This window comes from Eubalaena glacialis, chromosome 15 (assembly GCF_028564815.1).
Source record: "Eubalaena glacialis isolate mEubGla1 chromosome 15, mEubGla1.1.hap2.+ XY, whole genome shotgun sequence".
In the NCBI taxonomy this organism is placed as follows: domain Eukaryota; kingdom Metazoa; phylum Chordata; class Mammalia; order Artiodactyla; family Balaenidae; genus Eubalaena; species Eubalaena glacialis.
This window is the reverse complement of record NC_083730.1, coordinates 85,474,682-85,501,515: the sequence shown is the minus strand read 5'-3', so window position 1 is coordinate 85,501,515 and position 26,834 is coordinate 85,474,682. Positions and strand designations below refer to the sequence as shown.

The window sequence follows — 26,834 nt, the reverse complement described above, 5'->3', positions numbered from 1 at the left end:
AATTTAGATTTTTTTTCTTAAAAAAATAAGTGGAAAAATAAAGATGTTTAACAGAGTAGAAGTGTTTCCCCCATTTAGTGTTCTTTATGACTTTTTGTGGTAACTAGATGGGTCTCCTATTCCATGGTAGAAAAAGGCTGATGCTGTGATTGGTAATGCACAGAGACAAAGGCTGTGAAGTACAGAGATTTTTTTTTTTTTTAATTTATTTATTTTTGGCTGCGTTGGGTCTTCGTTGCTGCATGCGGGCTTTCTCTAGTTGTGGTGAGCGGGGGCTACTCTTCGTTGTGGTGCATGGGCTTCTCATTGCAGTGGCTTCTCTTGTTGCGGAGCATGGGCTCTAGGCGCGCGGGCTTCAGTAGTTGTGGCACGTGGGCTCAGTAGTTGTGGCTCACGGGCTCTAGATCACAGGCTCTGTAGTTGTGGCGCACGGGCTTAGTTGCTCCACGGCATGTGGGATCTTCCTGGACCAGGGATCGAACCTGTGTCCCCTGCGTTGGCAGGCAGATTCTTAACCACTGCACCAGCAAGGAAGTCCAAACGTGGAGGGAAATTTTTTTTCTTTTTTGGAGGCACCGAGCAGCATGCAGAGAGCTTAGTTTCTTAGTTCCCCCACCAGGGATCGAACCTGTGCCCCCTGCAGTGGAAGCGCAGAGTCTTAACCACTGGACCACCAGGGAAGTCCAAGACTTTTATCTTATTAATCTTTTCATAGAATAAGCTTTTAGTTTTGTTAGTGATCTCAGTTCTATATTTTGTTGATTTCTGCCCTAATAGTTATTTCCTTCTTGTTTCTTTCATTTGGTTCTGCTGCTTCTTTTCCAGTATTTGAGTTGAATGCTTAGCCTCATGTCTTTCTTAACCTTTCTTGTTTCCTGATAAATGTATATAAAGCTATAAATTTCCCTTTAAAATAGTGCTTTCACTGTCTGTGTCCCACCAATTTTGACGTGTGGTGTTTTCACTATCATCCAGTTTTAAATATTTCCAAGAGTCATTTAGCAATATTTTATTTGGTTTCCAAATATTTTATAAATTTATCTTTTTTTTAAATAAACCTTATTTTTTAGAAGAGTTTTATTTATTTATTTATTTATTTTTATTTTGGCCATGCCGTGCAGCTTGTGAGATCTTAGTTCCTCCACCAGGGATTGAACCCGGGCCCTCAGCAGTGAAAGGGCAGAGTCCTAACCACTGGACTGCCAGGGAATTCCCTAAAAATTTATCTTTTCAAAATTAATTTCAAATTTCATTAAAATGCAGTTGGAGAACCTGATCTATATCATATTGTTCATTGGGAATATATTGAAGGAGATACATGCATGTCTGTTTTGCAAATGTTCCATGTGCACCCTAAAAGAACATGCATTCTTAGTGGGTGTTGAATTCTCTGTATATCTATTAGCTTGAGGGAGGCCCTCTCGAAGGAAGTACTTTTGAACTGAGATCTGAATGTCAGGAAAGAGCCAACTCTCTGAAAATCTGGGGGGAAAGGATCCCAGGCAGTGTGGACAGCAAGTGCAAAGGCCCTGAGGTAGGAATGAGCTTGGTGTGTTCCAGGAATAGAAAGAAGACCTGGAACATAGTGGGCAAGGAGGAGAGTGAAGTGAGGTAAGATCCTGAGAGGTAGTCAGGGGCCAGATCAAGTAGGGCCTCAGAGGCAATGGTATGGACTTTTGATTTTAACCAACACAGTAAATTCATTGACCACACTTACCAGGTGATGTGCTATGAACTTTATGTAAGCCTGATGTCAAGTACAAACTGATCGCATTTTATACGATGGGGGAAGCACTTTGAGATTAAAAGTACCTTAGAGATCATATTTAGCCCAGTCCTTTCCTTTTGCAAATAAGAAAACTAAGATGAGGTTTAAAAGGGTCTCACAGTTAGTCAGAGCCCAGGCTTTGGACATCCCCCTGTCTCTCTGATAGATAAGCTCTTAAAAGGGAGGACTCCACTTTCATTTAATTTCATTCAAATGTTATTGAAAGGAATCTTATAAGCAAAAATCATGCTTACCCATCCTATTTACTTATTTTGTAAATCTAGAGTCTTGCAGATTGAGTTTATTCAAAATGAGTTTCCCACAGGGACTTCTTCCTTTCCTCAAATATTCTGCTCTCATTTTACCCCTCTCTGCTTCACTTCAACATTTGGACCTGTTTCTATGAGGCAGCCACTTCAGCCCGCCTTATATTCTCCTGGGCACTACTGTCCCATTTCCAGGATGACCTGTCCCAGCACTTTTTTGATAAGGCCTCTGTGGCACATTCAGAAAACCTCCGCATCACAAAGATACTCACAGTAATTACCCATCGGTACTGCCTGGCTGCATGTGGGTTTTCTCACCTTACCCACCTGGGAGGCGAAGCCACTCTGCTCTCCCAGCGGCACGGGAGCTAATGTGGACGTACCCTGAGCAAGCAAAGCTGAACCCAGCTACTGCGCCAGGCCGTCCTCAAACCGTGAATGGGCACGGTGTACATGCGATGCCTCCCTGCCTGTGAGCCTGGCTCCACACAGGCATCAGCAAGTGCCTTTGGGAACGTAGTCCTTTAGTGCTTTATCTGCTGAAGGCAGATTTATTCCCATCAGAGAGGTAGAAATTTCTTCCCTGATGGTGGATGGCAAAGTCAATGCCTCAGGCAAGATCAGTGCCTCCAGTTCCATCCGAAGAAAGCCAAAGGTAAGGTTTATATCCACCAACCACTGGTTTATCCCTTCTTCTTTGCATATCCTCACAAATATTGTTCTCCTGGCTTGCTGGCCAAGCTGGGGATCTCCACTGGAATATTTTCTTACAAGACACATTTATATGTGGTTGGAGGAAACAAAAAAGTATGAACAGCAAGCCATCACCAAGCCTCCAATTGAGACTCAGACTAAGAGAGTCTAGACTGCAAAAAATTATATATATTTTAATGATATAAGGAAATTTCCACAAAATATAAAAATCCCACAGTTGCCTAAGCATTGGTTTTTGCTTTTGTTGATTTAAAAAATTGTGGTAAATATACATAACATAAATTTAACTATTTTTAAGTGTACAATTAAGTGGCATTAAGCACAGTCACAGTGTTGTACAACCATGGCCATTATCCATTTCCAGAATTTTTTCATCAGCAGCAGCTTTGTGCCCATTAAACACTAACTCTTCATTTCCTTCTCCCCCCCAGCCCCTGGTAACCTTTATTCTACTTTCTATCTCTATGGATTTGCCAGTTCTGGATATTTCATATCAACAGAGTCATACAGTATGTGGCCTTTTGTGTCTGGCTTACTTCACTTAACATGTTTTCAAGGTTCATCCATGTTGTAGCATGTGTCAGTACTTCATTCCTTTTTATGGCCAAATAATATTCCATTGTATGTATATAACCCATTTTGTTTATCCATTCATCTCTTCACGGGCACTTGGGGTGTTTCCACCTTTTGGCTATTGTCAATAATACTGCTATGATCATTTGTGTACCAGTATGTATTTGAGTCCTTGCCTTCAGTTCTTTTGGGTATATACCTAGGACTGGAATAGCTGGATCATATAGTAATTTTGCATTTAAATATTTGAGGAACTTAAATACATGAGGAACCCAAGCATTAGATTTTGTATTTAAAATATATTTGTCACAATTAAAAAGAGAGAATCGAAGTATTTGGTATGGCTGCCATAATAAAACACCAGAGAGTGGGTGGCTTAAATAGCAGAAATTTGATGTACAAGATCAAGGTGTCAGCAGAGTCGGCTTCTAAGGCTTCTCTCTTTGTCTTATAGACAGCCATCTTCTCCCTGTATCTTCACATGATCTTCCCTCTGTGCCTGTGTCCTAATCACCTCTTCTTATAAGGACACCAATCAGATTGGATTAGGAGCTACCCATATGATCTCATTTTACCTTAATTACCTCCTTAAAGGCTACATCTCCAAATACATCTCCAAATACAGTCATTTTCTGGGATAATGGGGGTTAGAACTTCAACATATGCATTTGGTGGTGGCGGGAGCAAGATTAAGCCTACAGGAGGGGTAGAGCCAGCCATATGCCAACTCTTTTTTTTTTAAATAAATTTATTTATTTATTAATTTATTTATTTTTGGCTGTGTTGGGTCTTCGTTGCTGTGCGCGGGCTTTCTCTAATTGCGGCGAGCAGGGGCTACTCTTTGTTGCGGTGTGCGGGCTTCTCAATGCGGTAGCTTCTCTTGTTGCAGAGCACAGGCTCTAGGCGCACGGGCTTCAGTATTTTGTGGCTCACGGGCTCAGTAGTTTTGGCTCGCGGGCTCTAGAGTGCAGGCTCAGTAGTTGTGGTGCACGGGCTTAGTTGCTCCACGACATGTGGGATCTTCCCAGACCAGGGCTTAAACCCATGTCCCCTGCATTGGCAGGCGGATTCCTAACCACTGCACCACCAGGGAAGTCCATATACGCCAACTCTTGACTGACTTACCCAAAACAAATCATGGTAGAGGGAAACACAAAAGATGGTTTTTAAGCTTGATTTCTGGATTTCAGGAAACGCCATTTGACCTTTTCTGATATCTCTGAATTTGTTATTATCTGTGACATATTTCAATGAAGATTGAGGTGAGTCTTCTCTGGCTCCTTAAATTTGCATTCCGGGTTAAAGGCTTTTAATAAATATCTTTGCAAGAAAAAAGTGAACCCTAATTGAAGACTCACATCTCCCTTAAGTAAGAAATGTCATGTAGATTGTGTTCTGCCTTGAACATCTTTCAGTGTCATTTGCTATCCTTCTATGGCATCATTTTAAATAGCTGCATATAGTTCTATTATATGAGTGTACCACAATTTATTTAACCGACCCTCTAGTGTTGGATTTAAAGGAATTTTTAAAATTCTTACTCAGATTCTGTTCTTTCTATTACCACCACCCAATTAGTAGTCTAGCTTGCTTTTTGAGTCACTCTTATATGATTCCAGCAGACTTCTAAAAGTAACCTCCCTTCCCAGGGTTTCCCCATTCATCCAACATCCTCATGGAGGTCTGAAGGATGTTCTTAAGTCACTGCTTTCCTCACATCTCCTGTCAACCCAAGAATGGCTCCACCTTAACTTTGCAATTGGTCCAAACATCTCAGCCCTTAAAAAAAAAAAAAAAAAAGATTTCCCCAAATCAGCCTCTATTTAACTTTCATCCACTTTCTTCCCAACCTGGGGAGCCAGTCAAGTCTACTTGTAGTCTTAGCACATACCATACTCATTTCTCTGGACCTGGCTGGTGCCACTAGTCCTGTTGGGAATACCTTTTCTCATCCCACTGAATGTTTCCAGTCTCTTCATCTAGGAGGGCCAGCTCATGTGTCACAAGCTTCATAAAGCCCCCTGTGACTACTCTTGTCTGTATGGATTTTATTTTGCCTTTCTTTGAGCTTCTGTCTCACTGAGATGGGACCACATAGTTTATGAAGCAGTAAGAAGTAAGCTTGTGCCCCTCCTGGCTAGACTAGAAGGTCCAGAGACCTTGTTGTAAATGTCCCAGTCACACTGGCCATCTGACAGTTCTTGGAACACACTCATTTCTTTCCCACGTCAGTGCTTTGTGCTTGCCGTCCCTCTGCCTGAAATGTCCTGCCTCCAACTCGTCATGGTCAGTTCCTTCTTGACATTCAGATCTAGTTTAAATGTCACTTCCTTGGAGAGGCCATCCCTGACCCCTGTCAGAAATAACTCCATTGTTTTTAGCACAGAGCATTGCTTATTTCTTTCAGACCCTTTATCCCAGGCTGTGCTCAACTCATCCCTTTACACATTGCTTGCCCATCTTCTGCACTTCACCTAACCTCCAGGACAGCCTGTCTGGTTCATTTGTTTATCCTGGCACCTACCCAGTGCCAGGGTGCTCAATAAATGTTTGCTGAATGAATTGGTGAGATTGGATGGAATGGAGAAAGAGAAGGGAGATGGTGAGGCTGTCCCTTGGATTTCTGACTTGGGAAACTGAGCTGATGGCAGGTGGTGCTACTAACCGAGCTTGGGAGTTCCAGAAGAGCCCATGTGGGTGGGGGTGGAGGAAGCAGAGATGATTATTTCTCCTCTGTACTTATTTGAGTTGCCTCTAAACTATTTAAGTAGAATATTCATCCACACATGGTTAAATATATGGGCCTAGAGCTTAGGAGTGATTCTTGGGCACTGTCCAAATAACAATAATAGCCAGCATCGTTAGACATGGTTAACACTTTAAATAACAATAATACCTAACTTTTTTTTTCTTTTTTTTTTTAATTTATTTTTGGCTGCGTTGGGCTTCGTTGCTGCACACAGGCTTTCTCTAGTTGTGGCGAGAAGGGGCTACTTTTTGTTGCAGTGTGCGGGCTTCTCCCTGCAGTGGCTTCTCTTGTCGTGGAGCACAGGCTCTAGGTGCATGGGCTTCAGTAGTTGCAGCACACGGGCTCAGTAGTTGTGGCGCACGGACTTAGTTGCTCCACGGCATGTGGGATCTTCCCGGACCAGGGCTCAGACTCATGTCCCCTGCATTGGCAGGCGGGTTCTTAACCACTGTGCCACCAAGGAAGTCCAATAATACCTAACATTTATTGACCACTTACTCTGTGCCAGGCAGTGTGCTAAGTGCTTCACATACATTTACTCTTAGAACATTTAATATTTAATACAACCCTTGGATACAAAGATACAACTAAGGTTTCTAAGAATTGGGTAAACTGAGGCCTCTCTGTTAATTAGTGGGCGGGCTAGGATTTGAAGCCAGGTGGTCAGTTTCCAGTGTCCCAGCTCTTCCCCACTGCACTAGTGTGCTGGAATAGGCATGCAGGCACACAGAACCAAGCCCATTGCCTTTGAGGAGCTTCTTGTTTCCCTGGGGAAATAAAATAACTCATAACTTACTATACTCAACAGCCTTGCCTAAGGCTTGCCTAAGGCTCTTATCCAAGCCTGTCAAGTATGGTAATTATTTGATTAAAATGACTGGTGTTGGCCTCCCCCTCTGATTCCTGAAGACTCACATACATGTGACCTTCATAATTCATTCAGAAGAACTAAGGAAGTTGGAAATGCAAAATCCTTTCCATAGATCATCATCTGTTTTGGAAACATGATTCATAACCCTCTTGGGACTGGAAAAGAGGAAACTGAAAGATCACAGTAAAAGTGAAAGAAGATAGTGATGTCTACATCTATTCAAAAGAGAGTAGAAGGGGACTTCCCTGGTGGTCCAGCGGCTAAGAAACCACACTCCCAATGCAGGGGGCCCGGGTTTGATCCCTGGTCAGGGAACTAGATCCCACATGCCGCAACTAAAGATCCCGCATGCCGCAACTAAAGATCCCACGTGCCACAACGAAGATCCTGTGTGCCGCAACTAAGACCCGATGCAGCCAAATAAATAAATAAATAAATAAATATTTTTTAAAAAAGAGAGAGAGCAGAAGAATTTCAATCAGCGGACCCTCAGGGACTCCTGGAACGATGACTGCATTGGATTAGAGTGCGGGCTGAGAAACATACAAGCAGCAGAAAGTGTAACCACACCCAGTGCACGCAAATGGTTACTTTAAATAAATGGGGGTAGTGGTCCCAGTTCCCCATGGGCTCTAAGAAACAGGGCTTTGTGCAGACAGTGACTGTGCAGAAGCCAAGCCTCTAATTTTTTAGGGCAACTGGCTTTAAGGGTATCTTAATCACCTCCTCTTCACCGCATTGGTAAGGGAGGGATTCCCACCCTAAGGGTATGGGGATGGCCGAACATATGACACCCAGCACTGGACAGCTGAAATTGGCAGCAGTTCATTGGTCACATATACTCACAGCACAGGGAAGAAGGACACCACACGCCCTGCAGGGTCACATGGGGGTAGCATTTAGGAACAGAGTGAACAACCAGAGGCAGTGGGAGGCAAGCTTGCTTTGTAGTATCCGGAGGGTGAGGTGTCCTGTGGTTCACGACAAGAGAATGTCGTTGGCTCTTTTGGATAATTCCATGGCCTGGTGGGGAACGCAAATCCACTATGCAGTGATCAGCAGAAACTGCATCTGGTCCATCTGATGAGGAAGGTTGTTTAACTAGGTGACATTTTCGATCAGACCAAGAAGAAAAACTTGCAGTTAAGCCAAGCTAGGCCCTCCTGATTTCACCAGATGTTAAGGCAGCATGTAATATTAGACCTTGATTTTAGGCCTTACACCACAGGGTGGAATGCATCTGTAGGCTCTGTTGACTGCCCCTTGTCTCTAGATTTGGTACATTCTTGACCCTGACCCAAAGCTCAACGAGTGTTCTCATGCCCACCAACTTGGGACAGGAGATATTCTAAAAATCAAGGCGTAATGGGAATTCCCTGGTGTTCCAGTGGTTAGGACTCGGTGCTCTCACTGCCGGGAGAGGAAGAGCAGGAGAGAAAAGAGAATCAGTCCATTTTGCTGCATATTTGGGACACGTGTTTCACAGAGTAGGGAAAGACTGAAATGAAAATTAAAACTATATCTACCACCACTCTTGGCGATCAGAATGATCTTTTAAAAATGAAATATAATCTTACCAGGCTCCTACTTAAAACCCTTCAATGGGTCTCCATTGGTCTTTCTTAATATAAAGACAGAACTCCTTGCCATGACCTTCAAGGCTCTGTGCAGTCCAACCCCTGCCTGTACAGTCTTATCTCATTCCTTACTTCCCCATACTATTTATGGAGCAGGCATACAGGTCTCCTTTAAATTCTGCAAACCTTCTATGCTTTTTGTCAGCCCCAGGACCTTTGCACATGCTATTGTCTTGGCCTAGAATGCTCTTTCCTCCCCAACTCACATAGTTATCTAGAACTTATCCTTCAAATTTCAGCTGAAGAGCTCCTTCCTCAGGGAAGATTTCTCTGATATCCCCAAATAGGTCAAGTTCCCCTATTATAGGCTCTCAGAACATCTTTTACCTTCTTCATCATGATACTCATCATAAGTTACAAGTTTATATTTGTTTGAATTATTTGATTAATGTCCATCTCCTCACATCTCCATGGGAGTGGCAACCTTATTTATCATTGATCTCTAGTAAGTGCCTAAAAGAAAACTCCTGTTTACCTATACTCTACTCGTAACACTTCTGACACCAAATGTGTTGGGTTTTCCCACACCAACCAATTCTCCAACTCTCCAGACACCAACTGGGTGTCTTGCAATTCAACTATGACATCAATCACCTGGAGTTAGCATAGACCCCACAGGTTAAGGGTTCAGTCCTACAAGATTGTCCCCCACTTCAGACACCAGTCATGTCCAGGGTTGTCACCTGTACTTCTGACCAACTGGTTATAAATTGGGGGTTCCTATAACCCCCTCTTCAGGTTCAGTAATTTGCTGTAGTGGCTCATATAACTCAGGGAAACACTTATATTTACCCATTTATTATAAAGGATATGTTAAAAGATACAGATGAACAGCCAGATGAAGAGTTACATGGAGTGAGGGCCAGAAGGGTCCTGAGTGCAGAAGCTTTTGTCCTTGTGGAGTTGGGGGTGTACCACCCTCCCCAAATGTGGATGTATTCATCAATATGGAAGCTTTCTTAACCCCACAGTGTAGGGGTTCTTATGGAGGCTTTATCACATAGTCAAAATCGATTATTAACTCAATTTCCAACCCCTCCCCACTCTAGAGGATAAGGTGGTAGGACTGAAAGTTCTAAGCTTCTAATCATGGCTTGGTCTTTCTGGTGACCAGCCCCCTTCCTGAAGTTATCCAGGAACCCACCAAGAGTGGCCTCATTAGAACACAAGACAGTTCTAAATTCCAGGGGATTTAGGAGCTCTGTGTTAGGAACTGGGGGCAGAGACTAAAAACATATCTTTGTATGTCAAAGTGCCTCAGTGCGTATATGTTGAATGAATGTGTCAATGAATGAGCTAACTGATTTGGGGATCTTCTGAGAAAAGAAAGTAAAAGGAATACTTCGGTAAACGCGAATTACACATTATTTTTTTTATTATCAAAACTATTAAGACATCTACATTGCCAAGCTAGAATTAGGAAGGGTTTTAAAAATGGTTCCCTCTAAAGAGAGGAATGCAAGTCCATAACCAATGCTACATGAAATCAGGCAGTGTTACAAGAAAGCAGATCTCCAATACAGAGATGAAGCAGTGAATAGTGTGCAATTACTATAACAGGAGAATGGAATTAAGTACAAAAAACAGATCCTACAAAATGTGACTTTCCTTGGGATGCCTTTGGCGATGACACTATTTTCTACTGTAGACCAAAACTAAGACTATAAATATGATGCATGCTGTTGTAGGAAGTGTCAGGCGTTTTGCACGTAGTTGATGTAACACATCACCCTCTCACCTTCTCACCCAGAGCATCTGGGAAAGATGAAAACGACAGGTGGATCCAGTGATTATTTGTCATTCCAAATGCTGACTCCATCTGGGGTCTCCACAAGGTGACAGAAACACACTAGGGGGAAGGCATCAAAAAATAACATATGAAGGCTCAGAGGCTATATCAGAATGGAAATCTGTAGCAGTTACATAGCATTCTCAGAGTAAAAAATTTCAGTTCTGAAGAAGTCATATATAATTCACTTTTCAAAAATATCTCTGAAAGGTAGTAAAAATGAGAGTTAAATCTGGCCCAGTTAACTTGATTCCTGAGTTTAAAGCCAGGTGAAATCCTGGGACCAAAAAAGAAGGTTTTTGTTCATATTATCTTACATTAAAACAGTAGAAAGCTGATGACTTCTAAAAAGTGTCAAAATGGTAAATCTTAGAGTATGTATTAAAAACTCACAGATCCTTCATTAGTCACCGTTTTGAATAGTGTTCTCTATTTATTCTTTAAAATAGTTGTCGTTTAGAAATAGTCCGTTCTAGTGCCAAAACCTTGAAATGGAAATCCTGCAGGAGGATCCTAAAACCTGCTATTCATTTTTATACTCTTAGCAGTTGACGTATAGAAATGGTAAAAGGTTTGAGTGTGAGTTGCTTTTTAAGTAGCATCCAGACTGCATCCATTGTAATTGGCTGCAAAGTACAGGATGTTAAAGGCATAAAGGTGGCTTATTCCAGTTTTTAACAGCAATACTTACTTCCAGTCATAGAAATGTGACGTGGATTGAAATGTATTGGGTAGCTCAGCAGTTAGATTTGATGGATTCCAGGGCTGGTCTGGTGAGTTACCTGATTTGGTCTGCAGCTCTTCTAGAACAGCCAAATAGAAACCCAAGCCCCCGAGGGGCTCCAGGGATTTTTTGGCTGAAAATCTGGACACATGTCTTAGACCCAGAGAAGATGTGGGCTGAGTCTACATCCCATGAATCAGGCTTGCTCTCTGTCCCAGTTATCTGTCGCTATGTAACAGACAACCCAAAACATAGTGGTTTAAAATAACAATTTTTGTTCTGTGGGTTCACTGGGTAGCTATCACTTGGGTTGTCTGATGCAGTTGCAGTCATATGTTAGCAGGATCTGGAATCATCTGAAGGCTTCTTCTCTCCCATGGGCTTGGATGGCTTGAATGCTGGGGGCATGTCTCCTCTTCACATGGCTGCTTGGGCTTCTTCACAGCAGGGTGGACTCAGGATAGGCAGATTTTTACATGGGAGCTTGCTTCCTTCACAGCAAGAGTTTCAAGGGACAGGAAGTGGAAGCTGACAGCATCTTAAGACCAAGACCCTGAACCTGACACAGCATCACTTTATCATTGGATAAAGTGATCAGAGCTGCCAAGACACAAGGGGAGGAGATATAACCCCTCAGGTCCTATAGGACAAATGCCAAAAAATTTGTGCCAAAACTTTTAATCCTCCCCATTCTTTAACCAGGACCCAAGGGTTTGTTGATAGTTGGACATTGTCCTAGTCTCACCTCAAAATGAGCTGCTTCATATTCATGTAGCTCTTTATGCGTTAATAAGAGAGTTTGTGTACACTGTCTCAATTTGCTCTCCTAATATCCCTGTGAAACAATAGGTTGGATAATAAGGCAACTGAGGTACAGAGGTTAAAGGCCTAGGATCACACAACTTCCTAGGGATAGAATGGAGATATAAATCTGAATCTCTTGACTCTCAGTCCATGCTGAGGGATTCTAGTTTATTTGCTGTTTGTTTACCCTGGTCACTTTGCTCTCTGACACATACAGAGCTGGGGGAGGAGGAAAGCACATTTCCCGTTGGCTGAAAATCGGGACACACATCTTTGCAGGTGAAGCTCAAGGTGCAAGCAAAGGCAATGTTATATGACTGCTCAGCACATCAGTAAGGACTCTTGAAGCCACTGTACTGGCCTTCCCTCTTGGGAAACTCTCTCCGGATCCTCCAGCGGCAGCAGCTGGGCAGGATGGCAAAGTCAGCCAGGTCCTGGGAGCCAAAGCGCCACGTAGTATAGCACCTGTAGGCGCAGTGCCGCAGCTGGCTGTCGGTAGAATCTGCATCCAGCACCAGCAGGGGCTCCTGGTAGTGCAGGAGGAACTGCAGGACCTGTCTGGACAGGATAAGCTTCTTGAACGGCTCTGAGGTGGTGATACAGGCACCCAGCTTTTTCCGACAGCACAGCTCCTCCAAGCATCTTTGTCTCTCAGGGAGTTGGGATGGGAGGCACTTTCCGCACTGGCACCAATTCGGGCAGTCACTGGATCTAGGGGTTGCCCCTTCACTGAGCAGCTGGATAGCCTCTGGTTGTCCAGGAGTGGGGGGTGGCTCGTGAAGAGACAGAGGCAGCCTGGACAAGTCTGTGAAGTCCATCGGGGGTCTCTGAAAAAGGCAAGTTTCCAAACCCATCAGCACCGACAACCCCTAGGGTTCTAGGTTCTTTAATTTTATTATTAACTTATAAAATTACATTTAATATTACATCAATACTAGTAGCTATCATTTACTAAATGTATATATCAGGACTGTGTTTCGCAAGCATTGCCTCATTTAAGGTCTCGGAGAACCTCGTGAGATATGTGTTCTGATCTCCATTTTACAGATTTGGAAAGTGAAATTCAGAAAAGCCAGGCCTCAATACATAAATCTCTTCGGAGAGACCGTCTTGCCTTGACCACCTGATCTAGGTAGTTCCGCTCCTCCCAGGTCATTCTCTTATCACATAATGATGTTCTATGTTTGTTATGAGGAAATGATCTTATGAATTGATATGTTTACTTAATGATTCTTCTTCCACATGAAAGCAGGGGCCCTGTTTGCTTTGTTTACTGCCTGTATTCCCAATGCCTAGGACAGTGCCCACACATAGTAGACAGTAAATATTTGTTGACTTAGCTCTGCTTTCTCCTTTCTCACCATGCTCCCTTTTCTGAAAAAATCCATTTGTTATCCTCCAGTGGAAGTTGCCATAATTGCCATCATTTATGTCTATTCTTTGTGACATATACCTTCATTCACCAGACAAAGAAAGTCTGAGTTAAGTACATTAAAATTGAATGGTTCTTGTACATGAATGTTCACAGCAGCACTATTATAATAGCCAAAGGGTGAAAATAACCTAAGTGTCCATCAATGGATGAATGGATTAAAAAAATGTTATGTTCATACAATGGACTATTATTCAGCTATAAAAAGGAATGAAGTGCTGACAAATGCTAAACATGGATGTTTAGCTAAACATGGATGGAACCTTGACATTATGCTAAATGAAAGAAGCCAGACATAAGAGGACAAATATTGTTTGATTCAATTTACATGAAATGTCCAAAATAGGTAAATCCATGTATACAGAAATCTACAGAAAGCAGATTAGTGGTTGCCAGGGGCTGGGGAGAAGTGACTGAGTAGTGGCTGCTGAATGGATACAAGGTTTCCTTTTGGGGTGTGAAAAGGCTCTGGAGCTAGATAGTGGTGATGGTTGCACAGCATTGTGGATATACTAAATGTCACTGAACTGTACACTTTATTTTTTTTTCCTCTTTAAAAAAATTATGTATTTATTCATTTATTTGGCTATGCCGGCTCCCAGCCGCAGCACAGGGGATCCTTACCGCTGTGCGCAGGATCCTCGCTGCAGCATGCAGGATCTTTAGTTGCGGCACGTGGGCTCTTCCAGTTGCAGCATGTGGGATACATCTCCCCGACCAGGGATCAAACCCGGGCCCCCCACATTGGGAGCACGGAGTCCCAACCACTGGATCACCAGGGAAGTCCCTGAACTTCACACTTTAAAATGATTAAAATGGTAAATCTTAGGTTATGTGTATATTACTACCCCCACCCCCACACACAGGAGTTCACTTTATACCCAGATCTGATAAAAACTTTACAAGAGTGGCAGAATTTTGGCCAGACTCTCTCAAGAAGGGATGTAAAATTCTTAAATATTAGTGAATTGAATCCAGCAGTAAATACAAAGAATCATACATCGCGCTCAAACTGATGTTATTGCAGATTCCTGCAAGGTTGGCTTAATATTTGAAAACCAGTCAGTGTAATGCACCACATGACAGAAGAAAAGAAAACTCATTGATTTGGAAAGAAGCAGAAAAAACACGTTATTTTAAAACTCAGTATCCATTCATGATAAAAATTCTTAGTAAACTAGGAGCAGAGGGGAATTTTCTTAATCTGATAGAGCATTCTTTAAAAACCTACAGCAGGGACTTCCCTGGCGGTCCAGTGGTTAGGACGTGGCGCTTTCACTGTGGTGGGCCGGGTTCAATCCCTGGTCTGGGAACTAGGATCCCGCAAGACGTGGGGCGAGGCCGGAAAAAAAAAAGACCTACAGCAAGTACTATAGTGAAATAAAAAACTTTCTTCCTGAGATAGGGAATGAGACAAAGATGCTTGGTCTTATCACTTCTATTCAGTATTGTATTGGACATCCTAACAGGTGTAATAAGCTCCTAGAGCTGGAAGAAGCAAGAAAGGAACCACCCCTAGAGCCTTCAAAGGGAGCACAGCCCTGCTGACACCTTGATTTCAGACTTTGATTTCAGAATTCTGGCCTCCAGAACTGTGAGAGAATAAATTTCTGTTGTTCCAAGCTACCTAGTTTGTGGTCATTTATTATGGCAGTTGTAGAAAACTAATGCAGTTAATGAAGATGTCCAGCAGCCGAAACTGCTGGGGGGAGTGTGAATTAGAACACTCACTTCAGAGAACTGTTAAGTAGTATCTACTAAAGCTGAACACACACCTGCCTTATGACTTAGCAGTTCCACTCTTAGGTGCCATACGTTTACTGTAGCAGCATCATTGGCATGAACCCCAAAGTGGAAGCTACCCAAATAGGTAGTTCATTCAACAATAGAATGGATAAATAAATTGAATGTTTATAAAACGGAAATTATACAACAATGAGAATGAACCATTGCTATACACAACATCATGGATGACTCTCACAAAAATAATATTGAGGGAAGGAAGCCAGACACTCAACAGAGTGTGTAATGAATACATACTATAGGATTAAAATTTTTTAAAAATTCTAAAAATAAAAAAAATAAAATAAAATATTTTTTAAATAAAAAAATTCTAGAAGAGGTAAAACTAACCTTGAATACAGGATAATGACTACTTTTAAGGGAAGGTAGTAATTTGGAGGCATAAAAGGGACTTCTGCTAGTAATAGTCACTTTTTAAATCTGGGTGCTTGTTACATGTGTTACATGTGGTTTACTTTGTCAAGTCATCAATTGTGATTTATACACATTTCTAGATATATTTATATTTAATAGTAAGCTTTGGGCTTCCCTGGTGGCACAGTGGTTAGGAATCCGCCGGCCAGTGCAGGGGACACGGGTTCGAGCCCTGGTCCGGAGGATCCCACATGCCGCGGAGCAACTAAGCCCGTGTGCCACAACTACTGAGGCCCGTGTGCCTAGAGCCCGTGCTCCGCAGCAGGAGAAGCCACCACAGTGAGAAGCCCACGCACCGCAACGAAGAGCAGCCCCCGCTCGCCGCAACTAGAGAAAGCCAGCACGCAGCAACGAAGACCCAATGCAGCCAAAAATAAATAAATAAATAAATAAATAATAGTAAGTTTTCTCTTAAAAAAGGAAAAAAGACTAACAGGAATTTGCTGGCGGTCCAGTGGTTAGGACTCTGCGCTTCCACTGCAGGGGCACGGGTTCGATCCCTGATTGGGGAACTAAGATCCTGCATGCTGTGCGGCGTGACCGAGAAAAAAAAAAAGACAAAATAACTTACTGGCACTTCTTCACCTTCAACATCTTGCAGACTTCTCCCAAGTAGCCTTTGGTTTACCATCCTAATGTGGGGTTCATCCACAAAGGACACATATTTTAATGTCTAGGAAATAAAGATTAAAAGATTACCAATTTTAGTTCAGAATTATCACGAATTGCATATCTGAACATATCTAAAGGCAACTGTTATTCCTATTTCCAAATGACAATCTGTTACACAAGCTAACCAAAAACTCTTGCTAACGAAGAAAGAATGATTCCGAGTCTAAAGGTAAATCAGAAATGGAGCCCCAAGCACCTTAATTTGTAGATTTAGAGTATCCACAGCTTACTGCCTAATATCTCTAGGTCCCCCAAGTGCTATGTAAAATTCCTTTGTTGTGTTCCCTCAATTTCAGTTACTCTAGGTTGAATATCTCCAGAAAGTTATACTACTGAATCTTAAATTATATTTTCATTAAATTTCATCCCATCTTGGGCCATGAAATGGTGATTAATTTTAGTTGCAAAGATGAACTTTTACTTTAATTGCAAATACATGTACAATGAACAATGAATTGTGCATTCAGCTGCTAAAAAAGGACAGCAATGTTCTTGGATAAAAGAAAGAAACCGTCTGTTGTTTTTAAATACTAGAGATTTCTCTTTGATTGGAGGAAATCATGGAGTCAATGTAGTAAATTCCAAATTAATCAAATCAAAACCATACAGATGAACTAAAATTTGACCACTCTGACCACTCCCCCATCCTAGGCTCCTTTCCAGAAGCAATCACTGTTATCACTTTTATGAGTGTCCAGTACCTTTTTTTATACATCTATTACCTCCCCACACACATTTATATGTGTGTGTGTATAATACATGTAGAAAATATACAGAATCTATATGTGTGTGTATATAAATGGACATACATAATATACATATAGAAAAAACATAGAATTAGTTTATGTGTATTGTTGCTTTTTAACCTATATATCATACCATATATATTGTTCCATAGTTTGCTTTTTTCCTGTCAACAAACGTCTTGGATATTTGCTCATGCCAGTACCTATAACGTAGTGGTTATAAACATGGATTCTGAAACCAGCCTGCCTGAGTTGGAATTTCAGCTCTGCCACTTACTAACTGTATGACTTTGGGCAAATTATTTAACCTTCCTGTGCCTCAATTTCCTCATCTATAGAAAGAGATAATAGTAGCACCTATCTAGAGTTCTGCTAATAATCATAATCCCATAAACCTACCTGTAGGGTTGTGTGAAGATTCAGTGAGTTAACGTTTACGTAGCATTGGAAATGCTACGTAAACGTTTGCTTTTATAATAATCTACCTCATTTTTAAAAACTGGTGCCAGGCATTCCTTACTATGGATTTATCATAGTTTATTTCACCTTTCACCTATTGGACATTTGGGCAGATGCTCCTCTTCACTGTCACAAACAGCACTGTGATGGACATCTTGTACATGTGTGCTACTTGGGTACCCATGTGAGTGTTTCTCTAAGGCAGGTATAGAGAAGTGGAAATGCCAGGCTGTAAAGTATGTCCCATTTAAATGTTACTAGATTTACAAATTGTTCTCCAAAGTCATTATACTTTTTTTGCACAACCAATTTAATAAATCTGACAAAACTGACAAATCCTGGAACATAAAAATTTGTTTTCCCTATATCTTGCTTCTCCATTTTTGTGTCTATTCTTCACTAAAACTAAAGGATTCATCTGAGAGATGGTGGATTGGGGTAGAGTCCAGAGAATTATCCACCATGGGATTGATTACACCTATGATTTTGGCCTTATTTTTGCATACTTCTCTGCGATCCAATGGGCCATACAGGTGTTTTAACATCCCATAGACACAGCAAGCCTTACCTGCTTTGGCTCCACAATGGATTCACACGTCTTCCTGTAGTAGTATTCATTGACTGCACAGGGTTCACAGCACTTGCAACAGGGATAAATACGGGATCGACAGCATTTATTTGAGTAAGTGTTGATGAGAAAGTCAATGAACACAGTGGCCTGGGAAAAACCCAGACAAGCACCATGTCAGTGAAACTTCCTTTTGCCAAATCATTTTCATAAAATGTGAGAAAGAGAATCCCTTACCAAACCAAAGTAAGAGAGGTTTGAACCGATGTACACGATCAGCTGGATAATGTCAAATTTTCCTCCCTGGAAACAGAGTACAAAAGGTTACCCGGTTGAACTTCAGAGCAATGCTCTTTTGCTCTAACATGTAATTGTAAGTTCCAGCAGAGGAGGGAGTCTAGTGCCGTGAATTTGACAGATGCATCCAAAGTGTTCACGGCAACAAAGATTAAGGAGACAAAATATGAATCCCATTCCTCCTGCTTCTGCCTTTCAGGATGTGCTTGAAAACATGGATGTTTTAAACAAATAAGCACTGGAACTCACACATTGAGAGGAGAACCATTGAAAGTTTGTTTTTCTATTCAAGGTGAGGGTTTCAAAAGAGCTTTCCCTAAAAGTGATTTGAGATTACTTTGGAAACAGAGGGAAGGAATGTCTGCACAAACTCTTCCCGTAGATGTCCTTGTGGTTTTTATTCTCAGTGTCTTTGTATCCTCTCACTATATCTCATCGATTCTTGTGCTGCTTATCACCATGTTACATAAATAATAACGCTGTCAGACAAGGTATGTGGGCATCTGTTGATTTTTGCAGACCCAGCATCCCCTCCTTCTGGAGACAGCATGCCCGTTTTGGAGAACCGTTTGTGTCCATACTCAGTCCATGTAGTTTGCGGGGAAGGGGCTGGTTCAGGGCTGGTCTAAGACCAGCCATTGTGAGTGACCCTGGTCCCAGTAATTAGTTCAGAAGTGAGCATCTGGCCCATATTGGGCCAGTCAAAGCCAGTGGCATATGCTGAGGCTTTTGCTGAGATGTTCTCTTTTCACTGAGGTTGCTAAATTGCTAAGGTATAAGTAGCTGCTGACACCACTGCATAGTGATGACCCGCTGTGAATGACACCAAAACAGAGGAGAACAAATGTAAGAGATGGAGGGAGGCAGGTTCCTGATGATGTTGTTAAGACATCTGGATTCAATGATGCCCGAAGCCTGAAAATTGCCTCTGGATTTTTCAGTTATGTGAACTAAAAAAAAAAAAAGACTTCTTTTTTCCTAAGCCCATTTGAATTGGATTCCTTACAAAGTATTTTGCAGAGGGATTTCTTTCTCTCTCTTTTTTAAGCATCAGAGTATATTGAAAATTGAGTATTAGGTTTTTTCCCCAAGCCCACTCTTGTTCTCATTAGATGACTTGTCCATGAACAAGGACATTTCTTCCCCCTCTCTGATCCCACATGCAAGATGCACAGTGCCAGCTAACGACTATGACCAAAACGTTCACCCTTTGAGACACTACAGCAATAATTAAGACACAGTCATAGGAACGGAGATGCCAGTGGCTGAGAGCAGAGAAGAGACTTACGGTGCCAAAAACCAGGATGTCAAAACGGATCCCAAAGGCTTTTATCAGGGTCCGCTTTTCGATATTATTTTCCTTATAGTACTTGGCGTATCTGTAGGAGGAAAAGGATACATATTTATAAAGATCTATCTGGAAGTGCTGGTATTTTATGAAAAGAAAAACCGAAGCAGTAGTCGATCTAGTCTTCTTTGTCCATCCTCTAGCTCTGCTGTGGTTGGCAAAGGGAAGAACACAATCCAAACCCATGAAAATCTCTCTCTCTTCACCTGGAACCAAGGCACCACTTCCCCACCTCACCTTCTCTACTTCCAGCATCACAGGATGATGGAAAGTCTGTGTTTTAGTTTAAGATTAAAATGAACAGTTTTTAACCAGTACAGGGTTAACAACAAGAGAAATTAAAAAAAATAACTTCAAGCACTCGGATCATTCTCTGAGGGAAAAGTTTAGCTTCTAGAACAAAGAGGGGGAGGATGAATCTTAGATACTAATTAATGGATTGGGAACAGGTGCCCCTCAGCAATCTGCTCTGTGTTTTCTTAAGATTCTGTATTTGTCTGTTTGGCATCCATTATAACCAGGGCCAAAGTAGCAGACAATGTTGTTTACATGCCCCCTGCAATCCAGCTTTTGCGAGTATGTGAAAATCATGTTACAAACCCTCTGACCAATCCTGAGTCCATATCTCCAGCCACCACCTGTATCTAACTTTCACACACCCAGCCAACATTTCCCCTGCCCTAACTTGCCCAGGGCCAGGTACCAGACAACCAGAGACCACCCCTGTAGCCCAGAGCCCACCAACTACTCAAACTAGCCAATCCTAAGCTGTTTCCCCTGCCCTGCCTTGCCTTTCCCACAGAAAACACAGTAAAGGCTCTGGGCTGTGCTTTCCCCTTTCTCCTGCTAACCCCTGACCAAACCTGGTGCTTCCCCCTGTGGCCCTGTGTGGCCTGGTGTGCCCCACCTCTCGGGAAATTCTTCTTTCAAGGGCATTGACTTCTCTGCGTTATCACTCAGTCACCTTTATAAATTAAGACCTGGGCACAAATCACAGTCACCCCAAATATGCAACCCTCATCAGTGCTACAGTCAGGGAAAGTGGCATGTTTTGTTTTTCATGAATAATTAGGAAGGCTTAAGCCACATGCCTCACAAAACTTTTAAATCTGACTCTCCCTCTTACCACTTTTGGTGGTTGTTTTTAGGTAAGGACATATATTTTCTTTGAGTTATTAATTCATAATCTATTTACAGGTATGGGGAGAGAAGAAAACAGAAAACGGATGCTCTGCCAGAATATAGTATGGAACATCTGAAATTCTTATTCTTTTTAAACTCTCAATCTGACATTGAGATCAGTTAGATATTCTCAGGCGCTTCAGTGCCTGTTTCTGGCCAAAGGGGTTTCAGTTTCTTTGCATCTGATTGTTCTCATTCCATGACAGTACTTTCTTCTGCTCTATTAATTGATTTGTTTTTTAAAATACAAAGCAAGCATGCATCACCACTCCATGCCCCAGGGTTGCATTATCTCTCTATGCAAGCTGTTTTGCTGGAAGGTTAACATTGTATAGTAAATACTTGAATTTCTGCTTTCAAGGTCTTGGTACAGTGGTTCTCAAACTGAGGGCAAGAATCACTTGGGAAGTGTGTTCAAAAGGCAGATTCCTGGGCCTCACCCCCAAAGGGTGGTTTCAAAAGGTGTGAGGTGTTTCTAGGAATCTGTATTTCCAGGAAAGGTACCAGGTGGTTCTGATGCAGGTGATCAGTGGGCCACACTCAGAACACCAGGCCCTGGGCAAGGATGTTTTTACACTCTGTAGTGGGTTGAATAATGGCCCCCCAAAAAGATAAGTCCAAGTGCCTAACCCCTGCACCTGTGAATGTGACCTTATTTGGAAATAGGATCTTTGCAGATGTAAATGAGTTAAGGATCTCAAGATGAGATCATCCTGGATTTAGGGTGCGTCTTAAATCCAATGGCTGTATCCTTATAAGAAAAAGGAAAGGGAGAGTTGAAACAGAAACACAGAGGAGAAGGCCATGTAAAGACGGAGGCAGATACTGGAGGGATGCAGCCACAAGTTAAGGACCACCTAGAGCCATCAGAAGCTAGAAGAGGCAAGGAAAGATCCTCCCTTAGAGACTTTAGAGGGAGTATGTCCCTGCTGACACCTTGATTTTGGACTTCTGGCCTCCAGAACTGTGAGAGATAAATTTCTGTTGTTTAAAGCCATCAAGTTTGTGGTAATTTGTTATAGCGGCCATAGGAAATGAATACACACACACACATTCTGAGAAGCAGAGAAGGACATCAGGCATTCTATTCTGTGTGGGTCTTCCCTGCTTTACACATCTTGTAAATAAACTGAATAATTGAAAAAGGATCTTTTGCCATGGATCTTTTGATAAAGGACAGAATTCTGCAACGTGATCAATTCCTTCAACTTCCTATGTTTTAGAAAGTTATATTTTCTCATAAACCTCATATAACCTCTAACTTCCCTTTTGTGTGGCTATTTGAAAATAACTTGTCCAGTTACCCGTCAGATCTTGACATTTTATTTTTGGCTAAAGATTTCTTCTGGTGCTTATTCCAGAGAACCAATGCTCTAAAACTTTGTTCTAAAAGAATATTAACATCACAACCAGTTCTTCAGAAAGCTCAGATCTCTCCAGGAGCTAATGTTCTTAGGCTTAGCTCAGTGACTTGAAGGACATTTGCTAACATCTGATTGGTACATTGCCCTGCATGCGTCTGCTGATTGCTGAAAAAACAGCCTGTGAGGGCAGTCGGGGACCACTGATCCAGGCCTCTCTTTTTGCTAATGGCCACAAGCCAATTCAGTAGAGCAGCTGGGAATGATCAAAACATTACCTAAACTAGGAGCTGGTTTCAGGGCCCTGGATGAAATTGCACTGACCCGGAGAAGGCAAAATCCTCTTACGTCTTGATCTCAGCCAGCCTTTAGCCAAGGGTCTCAAATGCAAATGCCTATAGGGGCCAGATAACAGAAATGAGTGATGCAGCCAGGTAAGAGGCAATAAGGAGTGGTGAGGACCGTGGCAAACCAAGAGCCACATGCCCTTTCTAAAGGGAACCACTGATACTCAGCTCTAGCCGAGTGCTCCCTGTGGAATATGAAGCCAGTGTTGTCAAACGGTTTGATTTTTTTCAAATAGTTTAATTTTCAAAAAAAGTAAGAAGTCCATATTTTTATGTAGAATGCCTCAACTTTCAAAACATTGTGGAGGCCAAAAACAAAAACAAAATTTGAAGCCTGCTTGCCAGTTAATGATGCTGCTTTAAGTAAAATATAAATAGAGCCATTTGCTTAAGTGGACCCCTCCAGAACTCAATAAGAGTGCTAGCAGAAGGGTTAGGAAGCAGTGAATGTGTATGTGTGTGTTTGCACGTGCACGTGTACTTTGGCCTGTACTTGCATGCTCAGATTAAGTAGACACTTTATTTTATTCATTCTCCCAGGCAGCTAGCAACCTGGTTGTAGAAAGAAAATATAGTCAGATGAATCATCTAAGAAGAAAGTATGTTTAGGATGCTAGATAATATAGTCTAGACCAGTGCTTCTCAAATTTTAATGTGCACATGAATCTCCTGGGAATCTTAAGATGCAGATTTTGACTCAGTAAATTGAGAGTGGGGGCTGAGATTGTACATCATAACAAGCTCCCAGGTGAGGCCCATGTTGCTGGTTCCAGGATCACATCTGAGTATCAAGGGTCTAGATTAGTGATTCTCAAACTTAAGTTTGCATTAGAATAACCTGGAAGGCTTATGAAGACAATCCCCAGAGTGTCTGATTCAGTAGGTCTGGGGTAGAGCCTGAGAATTTGCATTTCTAACAAGATACCACATGATGCTGATATGGGGACCTGCACTTTGAGAACCACTGGTCCAGACCATTAGTACTAAAAGTATTCAGAGAAGCTAATATGTTTGCAAGTTGATTCCCTAACATGGACTCCTATGTGTGCAGTTTCTCTTCTTAACAGGAAAGCTCAGTCCTCAGGAAAGTGCATGATGCCTATGGGGGTCCTATCCTGTGCTTGGAGAGGCCTTTCTGGTTGCACTTCCCTGCACCCCCATCACACTATCTTGTTTGATTTTCTTTGAAGCATTTATCATCATCTGAAATGGTTTTGTTGGATTTGTTTGTTCTATTGAGGTATAACTAACATATAATAATAAAATGCACAAGTCCTAAGGGTTCAATTCAATGAGTTTTGACAAATGAATACTCTATGTAACCTAGATCCCTAGCAACATCTAGAACATTCCATTACCCCAGAAAACTCTTGTGCTCCCTTCCAATCGGTTCCTACTTCTCCTTTCTACACCCAAACCCCAGCCCAGCAGCCATTGTTCTATCTTTTATCATCACAGATAAGTTTGCCTGTTCTTGTACTTCATATAAATGGCATCATAGAATGTACTCGTTCAGGTCTGGCTTCTTTCACTCAATGTAACGTCTGTGGGATTCATCAATGTTGATGTGTGTATCAGTAATTTCTTCCATTTTTATTTATGTTAAGTAGTGTTTTATTATATAAATATATCACAATTTATTTCTCCATTCACCTGTTATTGCACATTTGGGTTCTTTCTGGGTTTTGGCTATTATGAGTAAGGATGCTGTGAACATTCATGTGCGAATCTTTTTGTGGAGATATGTTTCCTTTCTCTTTGGTAAATACCTAAGAGTGGGATTTCTGGTTTAGAGGATAGATGTATGTTTACCTTTATAAGAAACTTCCCAACAATTCTCTAATGTGGTTGTACCATTTTACACTCCCACCAGGAAAGTAGGAGAATTCCAGTTGCTCCTCCTCCTTGCCAACCTTTGGAATTTCCAGTGTTTTTAATTTTAGTCATTCTGGTGGGCATGTCATTATATTTCATTGTGGTTTAAATTTGCCTTTCCCTGGTGACTAATGATGTTGACTTGGAGTTTTTTATTTACTTATATTTTTGTCTTATATGTATAGTCATGTCCTATTAGGATATATGCTAAGCGGTAACTTGTCTATTTTGTTTACCAATGTATACCCATTGGGGCAACAAATATTTTTTTCTTCAATATATATTTAGTGAATGAAGAATGCCAGTATCAACATCCTACCAGCTTCTTAAGCAAATTGTATAACCAAGGGATATACTCAGCAACTCTCTCTGAAAAGGAAACAGCAAAGGCCTGCTTTGTGTCTGGAACCAGAGCACAAAATGACCAGCCATAACCACAGTCACAGAACCCTGCCTGGCTCCTCGCACAGGAAATGAAAGGTCATGGAGACTGTGTTATAAGCCTCAAACTGAGAGGCCAAGTTACTGCTGGTCCAGTGTTGTAGGGACAAGCTGAAAAAATTATCCAGACGTAGGAGGTAACGTGGAAACTAAGTTAGGGGCACAAGATCACCAATGGGAAAAAGTCAGGAGCAGAGGACTGAACTGTGCAGAGCATCAAAACAAGAATAGATCAGCACAAAACCAGCACTAGCCGGCTTAAGAGTGAAAATGAACCAGAATTCTAGTGAATTCATAGGGTTGAAGTCCAGAAGCTAGAAGCATAGGCGATGTACTACAAAGAACCTTAAAAATTAGACAAAACTGCAGTGAGGAAGCAATGTTACCCAAGGTATCAGGAGTCTTTAAGGTGTTCTTACCGGGCTTCCCTGGTGGCGCAGTGGTTAAGAATCCGCCTGCCAATACAGGGGACACGGTTCGAGCCCTGGTCCGGGAAGATCGCACATGCCACGGAGCAACTAAGCCCGTGCGCCACAACTACTGAGCCTGCACTCTAGAGCCCGCGAGTCACAACTACTGAAGCCCGCGTGCCTAGAGCCCGTGCTTCACAACAAGAGAAGCCACAACAATGAGAAGTCCGCGCACCGCAACGAAGACCTGACGCAGCCAAAAATAAATAAATTTATTAAGAAAAAAAAAAAGATGTTCTCACCAAAAGGATTTCCAATCAAGATGGCAGGCTGCCTCACCACCTCCACCACCTCCACCACCACCTCCCACCCCACTGCACTTACACAAAGAAGTGCAAGATAAAATATTTTTTAAAGTCATATCAATATATTATTGCGCTCAAGACAAGGAAGGGCAGGTGCTAGAGATGAGTGGTAAGTGGGGACTAAAGCCACGTGAACCCTAGGAGTACCAGATCAGATTTGTATCTGAGCAGCTAGAGTCTTAACATACTTCTTGGGAAAGGAGCTGAGGCTGCAGATGCCCTACTTAGGAAGGAAGCAGGGATGGGATACTTCCAGTGGAGTGAAGACATCCAGCACCAAGAAATTAAACCAAAAACTGGTTTGTATCTGATAGATGCCATACAGTCCTGGCAGGAACAACTACAAAATTAAATTATCACCCCAGAGGAATGTCTCCATATCCCATAGCACACACAAAACTTTGCACAAGATCATTTCTGCCGAAGTCCACCAACAAATATTCCAAAGCCCCACAAAGAGAAATCCCATCCAAGTTGCTACAGTTCAGTGTGAAAGGGGTTATACAGTAGATTGGACAAAAGGAGTAGGATCCATAAGCTAAGAATGGATCTCACTGAAACAATAATAGATGGCTTTGAAAAAGAACTGAATATAAATCCAAGAAATGAAAAATAATAGCCATATAGTTTTTTTTAAACCTGAAAGCGTATGGTAAAATGCTCATAACCTTTGATCCAATAATTCTGCTTCTAGAAATTTATCCTAAGGGAATAATCTGGGATTCAAACAAAGACATATGTACAGAGATATACACTACAGATTTATTTATAAAGAAAAATCAGAAATACCCCAAATATCCAATGATGGCAGAATGGTGAGAAAATCATGAGATGGAAGGGAAAGGGTGTGTTTTGAGGTCTTAGTGATCTAGGTTAGGATTATGGAGCTTCTATTATTAGCTGTGGATCTAGGGGAGATCATTTCACCTTTCTCAGCTTTCCCCGGGACACTAATATCTACCTTCCAGGGTGGTTGTGAGGTTTAGTGATGGTGATATAAATGCCTGGTATATAGAAGACCCTCCCTAAGTTGTAGCTAATGTTATCATTACACTCACAATGGAATACGATGATAATTAATGTGATGGTCACAAAGAATTTTGAGTGACCTGGCATATGAAAAACCCCCACAGAATACCAAATTACAAATGTGATATGATCTCATATAAGCCTCACAAAACAATTGGTTAGACGAAGGAACATTCACCACAAGGTTATC

At 41.8% G+C, this 26,834-nt stretch overlaps 1 protein-coding gene across 1 annotated transcript in view; it reads right to left on the bottom strand.

The window, feature by feature from the left end:
- Window positions 1–12,089: 12,089 nt before the first annotated feature.
- The window catches only part of P2RX7 (purinergic receptor P2X 7), a 52,003-nt gene continuing 37,258 nt past the window's right edge, over window positions 12,090–26,834 (bottom strand). The window contains exons 9-13 of the mRNA XM_061169401.1: window positions 19,575–19,665; window positions 18,227–18,292; window positions 17,990–18,139; window positions 16,116–16,217; window positions 12,090–12,722 (exon numbers count right to left, since the gene is read on the bottom strand). Coding sequence (XP_061025384.1) covers window positions 12,225–12,722; window positions 16,116–16,217; window positions 17,990–18,139; window positions 18,227–18,292; window positions 19,575–19,665 — 907 coding nt within the window. The 3' untranslated portion in view covers window positions 12,090–12,224. The remainder of the gene's footprint in view (window positions 12,723–16,115; window positions 16,218–17,989; window positions 18,140–18,226; window positions 18,293–19,574; window positions 19,666–26,834) is intronic.